Below are 9,139 nucleotides of genomic sequence, written 5' to 3' on the forward strand. Positions count from 1 at the left end.
TGAGCGAACTTACAGTAAATTAGATTCGTCACGAACTTCTCGGCTCGGCGGTTGCTGACTTTTCCTGCGTAAATTAGTTCAGCCTTCCGGTGCTCCGGTGGGCTGGAAAAGGTGGATACAGTCATAGGAAAGAGTCTCCTAGGACTGTATCCACCTTTTCCAGCCCACCGGAGCACCGGAAAGCTGAACTAATTTATGCAGGAAAAGTCATCAACTGCCGAGCCGAGAAGTTCGTGACGAATTGAATTTACTGTAAGTTCGCTCATCTCTACATATGTCATTCCTCATAGGAGAAGCTTGGTCCTTAGGCTGTTCAGGTAAAGGCTTTATTAGCAGCGTCTGCTGGAATCTGGATACTTCATCTTCAGCTCCTCCTTGAATCCTCTGTACAGTAACCGATTTCTTTTGTTCTCCGCCTCTTTCTGACTGTGAAAGTCTCCAGGTAGCTTGTATCCTTTATGAAGCAAAAACGCAGAGTCCAGGACAGCAAAGGAGAAGCCAGCCATATTGAGTTCACAAGCCTGAAGAAAGAAAAAGGCGCAGTTATCCATGCTACAGTAACAAGAAGGTGTCATCCAAGCTCTACAGTGACCTACACACTTCTATTCATCTGTTTGTGAATTAGGATGCATCAAAGTCAAGGTCGGGTTTGGAGTGGTTTGTGTTCAGGTTTTTTATTGCAATTAGGGTGCTTTCACACCACGTTTTCAGCCTATGCAATTATTAAATACAAAGCCATTAAGAGATTATTAGAGATGAGCGAACTTACAGTAAATTCGATTCGTCACGAACTTCTCAGCTCGGCAGTTGATGACTTTTCCTGCATAAATTAGTTCTGCTTTCAGGTGCTCCGGTGGGCTGGAAAAGGTGGATACAGTCCTAGGAGACCCTTTCCTAGGAATGTATCCACCTTTTCCAGCCCACCGGAGCACCTGAAAGCTGAACTAATTTATGCAGGAAAAGTCATCAACTGCCGAGCTGAGAAGTTTGTGACTAATCAAATTTACTGTAAATTCGCTCATCTCTAGAGATTATATATAAATGGCGGACACTTCTAAAGGAAAGCCTGGGACGACTTCTTATCCATTCCTAGCTTTGTATTCAGTAAAGGTGCTTTCACACCATGTTTTCAGCCTACGGCTGGGGGAGGGGAAAACCGTGCGCTCCCGTACACCAGCTGGACCGCCGCTGAAATCCATTGACTTTACTGAGCCGACTGGTGTCACCGTTTGACTCTGGTCGGCTCATTTCTGCCCCGCATCCGGTTTTGTGACCAGACCTAAACCGTAGTGTACTATGGTTTTAGGTCTGGTCAGAAAAACAGATAGGGGTCTCAAACGGTGACTCCGGGTCAAACGGTCGGCTCATTAAAGCCAATGGATTTCAGCGGCGGTCCAGCTGGGGTACGGGAGCACACGGTTTTCCCCTCCCCCAGCCGTAGGCTGAAAACATGGTGTGAAAGCACCTTTACTGAATACAAAGCTAGGAATGGATAAGAAGTCGTCCCAGGCTTTCCTTTATAAGTGTCCGCCATTTATATATAATCTCTTAATGGCTTTGTATTTAATAATTGCAGTTAAACACCTGAACACACCCTCAATATGCCTTGTTATTCTAAGGCCAGGTTCACACTTCGGAATCTCCGGCCAGAATTTCAGCTAGTGATCCCGCGGGCGGCGCTAGGACCCCATAGACAGCAATGCATTTCTGAAAGGATCTTTGGTGGATCTACTCAGAAATGCATTGCCGTTTATGGGGACGGCAATGCAGTTAGCGTGGTCCTAGCGCCGCCTATGGGATCTCGGGTAGATATTCCGTCTGGAGATTCCAAAGTGTGAACCCGGCCTTAGATTAACTTTTTTTCTAGCATATTTAAAGGGGTACTCCATCCCTAGACATCTTATCCCCTATCAAAAGGATAGGGGGGGGGGGGTCTGATCGCGGGGGTTCACCTGCTGGGGACCCCCGCAATATAGCATGCGGCACCCACCTGTATCTGCTTCCGGCAGCACTGGAGGTTCTGGCTCCCGACCACGGGAACGGAAGATCGTGACCCCTCAATGCAAGTCTATGGGTGGGGGCGTAACAGCTGTCACGCCCCCTCCCATAGGCTTGCATTGAGGGGGCGGAGCATGACGTCACAATGCTCCGGCCCTGTGATCGACAGTAATCAGACGCGGAGCGAACACGCTCAGGGGAATGATTTTAACCGGGTGCGGCTTGCAAGATCACGGGGGTCTCCAGCGGCGGGAACCCCCGCGATCAGGCATCTTATCCCCTATCCTTTGGATAGGGGATAAGATGTCTAAGCGTCAGAGTACCCCTTTAAGGGAAGGGTCCCACACTGCGTACTCCACTACCCTTTGAAGTAATTGGAAAATATGTAGCAAACTACATGTGTTACCCTACCCTTAAATATACTAGTGGTAACATTCACTTCAACAGGATCTGAGCTGCAAAACCCAGCGCCACCACTCTACAAGCCAAGGTTTCAGCTCCTGTATATTGTTTACATCCAGGGAACGAGGCTTTGCAGAACAGAGGGGATACCGAGTGCTGGCCTATCCTATGCAGAGGGCATCAATGAGTTTTTGCTTGAAAACCCATTAAAATAGCTGCAGATAAAAACGTCAAAATTCCGGTTATTCAGCCTTTACAACTGATGGCCTGTCCTTCAATAAGCAACTTTAATGTAGTGTGGTATATTTAGCTTTTTACACTGGTCGATAATTTATCAACTGCAACTTTTTTAAAGAAAAAAATTGTTGCTAAATTTTTGCAAAGTCTCATGCCAGCCCGGACCACACTTAGAAACTTGCCTGCATCTAAGCTACGTTGCTATTTATGAAAGAGATGCACCTCTTCGATAAATGTGCACAGAGTTCACATGACGTAAGCCTAGGCGAAATGTAAAAATAACTTAATTCCCCCCAGAGTTCTTAGTCTGCATGGCAAAAAATAATTGTAACAAAACAACAAAGCCATTTATATGTGAAGGCACTTATTTTTTTTTTTTTTTTTTTGCATGGTGCTTTTTGTTTTTTTGGTATCCTCACAATCAATGTTAGGGGGGGGGACGTCCGAACACCAATGGTATTTGAATAGGACAATTCTGCAGTACTTTGCATTTTCGCTACAAAGGCTGGTTTCAAGTGGTACTCTGCCCTTGGACATCTTGTCCCCCATCCAAAGGACAGGGGATAAGATATCTGATTGCAGGAGTCCAGCCGCTGGGACCCCTAGCAATCTCCAGGCGGCACCCTGGCATTATGAATATTTTTGTTCAAAATTCTGGGTTCGGATGGCCGTAACATCACGCCCCCGCTATTCAAGTCTATGGGAGGGGGCATGAAATATGTGGATACTCATCACCTCCCCCCCCCTTCCATAGACATGGAGGGGTCGTGGCGTGACGTCACAACCACGGCCGCTCGAACCCAGCATTCTGAACAAAGTGTGTTCAGAAAGCCAGGATGCCGCCCGGAGATCACGGGGAGGGGCCCAGCCACCGGACCCCTGCGATCAGACATCTTATCCCTTATCCTTTGGCTAAGGATGTCCAGAGGTGGAGTCCCCCTTCAACAAGGCAGTATTTGGCTCAGTTTTTTTGCATAAGTATTTGTGAACCAAAACCAGGAGTGGGCCAAAACACTGAAAAGGTCATTCCTTCTGATTGTGGTTACAAATACTGATCAAAATAGCGTCGGGTGAAACACACTATAGAGACTCTACTTGCAGCCTCCTAATGATTTAAATAGAGATTTTGCTGCTCTATTCACATGTCAGAAGTTCCGCAATTGAACTTCTGAAGAGGAATTTGATTGTAGCAGAAGATTTAACATCTCCAATTGCCGCGGACATTAGCCCCAATTACAGACCATTTCATATGGTACGAATCCACTAAGGAAATTGAATGAGGAAATTCCTCACTGAACTTAATCAATGTGAACATACCCTTAATAGTACAAACAACATGCCCCCCCCCCCCCCCAGCATCCGTAGAATAGCGGGGTGCCTGAAGTCAGACCCCCATCCCCCCAACTGACCTAATTCGTTTGTATACGATTTATTGCTATAAAGTAGATAGGTGAGACTTGAGAAATCCTGTGCAGAGGAAATGCAATTAGATCGCTTTTTTTTTAAAAATCCTTTGAAAAATGAAAGAAGCAATCTGATTGGTTGCTATGGGCAACTGCCTCACTTTTCCTCTACCCAGATTATGATAACTCTCCCCCAATGGATAAGTCCCAGCATTACCTGACTGATTCTGTTGAATCCATACTGCTTGAACCTCTCATCGTAGGCTGGCACGTCTTTACTCCCAATATAAAACGGTTCCCACGGATCTCTCCACTCAACCACATAAGTTACTGCCAACCTTCCAGACGTGTCCTTCTCTGGCAAGTTAAGCCAGAATGAATAGTTAGTAGGTGCTTGGCATCGTGGGCACAACTCCTCATAAAACGCTCGCACTTCTCCCACCTGGTATAGTCGCAACAATTCCTCCTTGGCGCCAGGCAGCCGCCGAGTATGTCTGATTTCAAAAGCGGGCACTACAAACACCATGTGTGGATCAACCCCTTGAGCAGCCAAATCCAAAAAACCCGACCTCAGACCCTGACTGGGTACCATATCTATATCGACCACCAGTACAAAAGCCGTACTCCCAATTTCAGTCCTGGCAACATTTCTTAGCAAGTTGTTAGGATAAGACACATTTCCTGCATAGTTTATTATATTGGTGCCTAGATTTGCCACCTTGGCAAAAACAGCCTGGCACGTCTGAAGATGGGCAAACTCTGCCGCATCATCTTGTTCTGGGAAAACAGCTGTATCTCCAGACTGGCACACAAGATGAAAAGACACCCTTTGCCTGACTGAAGGGCACAGCTGGGCAAGGGTATAGGGTAACACAATAGCGAGTTTAGCCTGCGCAGCGCTAGAAGCAAACAGCGCCAATGAAATTCTGCCATCCCACCGTCGTACCAGTTCCTGCAAATGCCACAGGTTGCTTAGACTGCCATGAGAGGCCAATGCCACGTCTTTCGTTTGTCCTCCTTCACGGGCCAAGAGGTGGCGATAAATTCGATATTGTCCGCTGGCATCTAGTACACCGCCAGATGCCAACACAGCCTTCAGATGATCCTTCTGTTCCCTCTGCCATCTTGGCTCCGTATGAGGAGTGCCCACAAGCACTGGGTGCGCTGAACGCTGCTGCTGCTGCCCATGTAAGTTGGAGAGAAGCGAAAGGTAAAGAAGTTGAAGAAGAGCGACTAGAAGGAGGGCAACGAGGACCACACGGAAAAACGAGCAACGCACTGCGGTTGGCATTGCCCCTTTTTGGTCTGGTTCCCGATCTTGATGTAAAATCAGCTCCTATGCTTGTATATGATCACTGTGGGAAGGCAGCAGAGCTTGCACTCTACACTCATCACTCAGCCCTGTGTACTACAACGAGAAGGAAACAGACTGGTCCTTATTGTGAAGCCTGGCATCACTGCCACCCTCTGGGCAGGACCACCTGCACTCACACTTCCCACAGCCTCTTATGCACTCCTCTCATTGTGCCGCTCCTGACTACATCCAGCAGCACCTGAGAACTACACGCACAGGCACGCACGGACACATCAAGCCCCGCCCACCACGCCGCCCGCGTCACTACCCGTCAGCCTTCGCGGCGTCCAACAGAAAATAAGGAAGCCGAAGGAATATATTTATAAAAAAAAAAATCCTTCAATCCACAGCGCCCTCTAACGCATCGGAGGAGCAAGTGGAAGATTTTAAACGTGCAAATGTTCAGACTGATTCAGAAAAGCTGGATATCTCTTTATCAATGTTTCTCAGCCAGGGTGCCTCCAGCTGTTGCAAAACTGCAAAACTACAACTCCCAGCATGCTCGGACAGCCGAAGGCTGTCCGGGCATGCTGGGAATTGTAGTTTTTCAACAGCTGGAGGCACCCTGGTTGGGAATCACTGCTCTATATGTTTTTTTATTAAGAATTATAGGAGAATAGAATAAGAGGTGCAGTTCAGTGATTTGTCCCTGCATGTAAAGACGTGATGGAGAAACAGCCGCTCCCGAGATCATCAGACGAGGTGGCCGAGTGGTTAAGGCGATGGACTGCTAATCCATTGTGCTCTGCACGCGTGGGTTCGAATCCCATCCTCGTCGCATTTTTTCTTGACAAATCCACTGCTTTTGTCCTTTACTGTAGTGTAATTCAATAGTTACACTATGGATTTTGCCTGTTTTTTGGGAATTTTTTTAATTTTATATATATATATATATATATATATATATATATATGTAAAAATTTTTGAAGGTGCTTATGGCTGAAAAATAAATTGCCATGCTTTTCTTTTTTTCCGTTTGTAACCCCTTAAAGGACAACTGCAGCGCAATATACACTTATCCCCTATCTACAAGATAGGGGATAAGTGTTTGATCGCGGGGGGTCCGACCGCTGGGACCCCCCCCGCCATCTCCCTAACAGGGCGCCGCCATTAGCGCTCATAGTGAGCGCTAAGGCACATAGCGTCGACCTAGAGGTCGACGGTGATGCCCCGTCTCCTCCCCGTCCCAATACAGTTCTATTGGGGGAGGCACGAATGCTGCCTCCCCGCCTCTCCCATAGAGATGTATGGAGGAGGCGTGCCGGCCGCAACGTCATGCTGCGGCTGGCATGCCCCCTGCACGGGACAGCCGCGGCCCCGTACAGAAGATCACAGGGGGTCTGTCACGATGCCGGCTGGCAGGTAGTGGATCCTCTGTGCCAGAGAGGGATTGGCGTGGACCGTGCTAGTGGATCGGTTCTAAGTCACTACTGGTTTTCACCAGAGCCCGCCGCAAAGCGGGATGGTCTTGCTGCGGCGGTAGTGACCAGGTCGTATCCACTAGCAACGGCTCAACCTCTCTGACTGCTGAAGATAGGCGCGGTACAAGGGAGTAGACAGAAGCAAGGTCGGACGTAGCAGAAGGTCGGGGCAGGCAGCAAGGATCGTAGTCAGGGGCAACGGCAGGAGGTCTGGAACACAGGCTAGGAACATACAAGGAAACGCTTTCACTGGCACAATGGCAACAAGATCCGGCAAGGGAGTGCAAGGGAAGTGAGGTATAAGTAGGGAGTGCACAGGTGGAAACTAATCAAGGTAATTGGGAAGATTGGGCCAGGCACCATCATTGGTGCACTGGCCCTTTAAATCGCAGAGACCCGGCGCGCGCGGGGCCGCGCGCGCCGGGACAGGACCGACGGAGAGCGAGTCAGGTACGGGAGCCGGGGTGCGCATCGCGAGCGGGCGCAACCCGCATCGCGAATCGCATCCCGGCTGGAGGCAGTATCGCAGCGCACCCGGTCAGTGGATCTGACCGGGGCGCTGCGGGAGCGAGAGTGTAGTGAGCGCTCCGGGGAGGAGCAGGGACCCGGAGCGCTCGGCATAACAGTGTCCCAGCAGTCGGACCCCCCCCCCCCGCGATCAAACACTTATCCCCTATCCTGTGGTTAGGGGATAAGTGTTAATCACGCTGCAGGACACAACAATTCTTTCTTGCACTTTAATTCTTCCACCCTCACCATTGAATAGCTATAACTCTTGTTTGTTTTTTTGTTTGTTTTTTTTACCTACAGACCCATATAAGATATAAAGGACTTGTTTTTTGTGGGACCAATTGTACTTCGTAAAGATATCACTCACTTTACCACAATCTTTGACGAAGCCAAAAAAATAATATTTGTGTGGTGAAAAAAAAAAAAAAAAACAAGACAATTTAGCAAATTATGGGGGGGGGGGGGGTTAGTTTTTACGCAGTGCACTTTACAGTTAAAGGGTGTTTTTACACGGGAGCACATCCACAACGTATTTGATGCCATGAATGTGCTCCCGGCACACACAGAGTTATGGTAGAGCATGCTCCCTGCTGCTGCTGCCGTAGCTCTGTGTGTCTGCTCATGGCTGAGGATTTTCCACCAGCAGTCACAAGCGGAGACACACAGAGTTACGGCGGCAGCAGTAGAGAGCTCACTCTGCCATAACTCTGTGTGTGTCGGCAGTGCATCTGAGGCGTCAAATATGCTGCGGAAAAATTAAACCCCCCATAATTAGCTAAAATGTCTTGTGTTTTTTTTTTTTTTTTTATGTTCGTGTGAATACACCCAAAAGGACAAATTGTCTGTATTCTGTAGGTCCATACGATTACAATACCCAATTTATATAGGCTTTTACATAACACCTTAAGGACGCAGCCCATTTTGGCCAAAAAAGCGGTTATCCAGTATTACAAAGCTCATCCCCCACCCGCAGAATAGGAAATAAGTGTCTGACCACGGGAGTGTCTGATTCATGTGGAGAGCGGGGCGCCCCATAATCTCCCACCCGGCGCCTCGCTTTCCTTGCTTCCTCTCCACAGGAAGGGAGAAGGGACGTAGATTTTCACAGCCCCTCTACTGGACATAGAGTTTGACAGATGTGAAATTCTACGTCCAGGAGCGGGGCTGTAAAAATCTCTACCTGTGGTTGTGTCACTGAGCCATTGTTTCCTCCCAGCGCTGGGACCCTCCGTGATCTATAACTTATCGCTTATCCTTACATAGGGGGTAAGTTATTTTTCACCAGACAACTCCTTTAAGGATGCAGGGCGTGATGTAGCGATACGTTGAGTGGCTACAACATCTGGAGGGCCATAGTTTGGAGACCACTGTGCAGTGATCTCTAAACTTTAACCCTCCAGATATTGCATAACTACAACTCCCAGAATGTACAGACAGCAAACGGCTGTCTTGGTATGCTGGGAGTTGTAGTTGTGTGCCTCCAGCTGTTACATAACTGCAACTAACAGAGTAAGGTTCTGTTACCTGTTTCCCAACCCGTGCGCCTCCAGTTGTTTGAAAACTACATCTCAGCATGCACTGACAGACTGTGCATGCTGGGAGTTGTAGTTTTGAAACAGCTGGAGGCACACTGGTGGGGAAACACTGAGTTATTCTGTTTCCCCCACCAGTGTGCCTACAGCTGTGGCAAAACTAAAACTCCCAGCATGCACAGTCTGTCAGTGCATGCTGAGAGTTGTAGTTTTGCAACAGTTGGAGATCTGTAACCCCCCCCCCAAAAAAAAAAGAAAAGAAAAAGTACAGGGTACATTCAC

The 9,139-nt window shown here is 48.3% G+C and overlaps 1 protein-coding gene and 1 non-coding gene across 2 annotated transcripts; one reads left to right on the top strand and one right to left on the bottom strand.

Annotated features, from left to right (window-relative positions):
- Window positions 1-209: 209 nt before the first annotated feature.
- B4GAT1 (beta-1,4-glucuronyltransferase 1) lies at window positions 210-5,651 on the bottom strand. Its single transcript, XM_056528494.1, has 2 exons — window positions 4,258-5,651; window positions 210-521 (listed from the first exon to the last, which is right to left on the bottom strand). The coding sequence occupies exons 1-2, from the start codon at window positions 5,329-5,331 to the stop codon at window positions 330-332; spliced, it is 1,266 nt and encodes a 421-aa protein (XP_056384469.1). The 5' UTR covers window positions 5,332-5,651; the 3' UTR covers window positions 210-329.
- Window positions 5,652-6,090: 439 nt separating this feature from the next.
- Window positions 6,091-6,172, top strand: TRNAS-GCU (transfer RNA serine (anticodon GCU)). Its single transcript has one exon. It is a non-coding gene; the product is annotated as a tRNA-Ser (tRNA).
- Window positions 6,173-9,139: the final 2,967 nt, after the last annotated feature.

The sequence above is a fragment of the Hyla sarda genome, chromosome 6 (assembly GCF_029499605.1).
Source record: "Hyla sarda isolate aHylSar1 chromosome 6, aHylSar1.hap1, whole genome shotgun sequence".
NCBI lineage: Eukaryota > Metazoa > Chordata > Amphibia > Anura > Hylidae > Hyla > Hyla sarda.

Excerpts from the sequence above, each read along its gene's own strand:
- B4GAT1 (XM_056528494.1), bottom strand. The coding sequence starts at position 5,331 with ATGCCAACCGCAGTGCGTTGCTCGTTTTTCCGTGTGGTCCTCGTTGCC. Across the intron at positions 522-4,257 it reads GATTCAACAGAATCAGTCAG|GCTTGTGAACTCAATATGGC; the intron begins GTAATGCTGGGA and ends TTCTTTCTTCAG.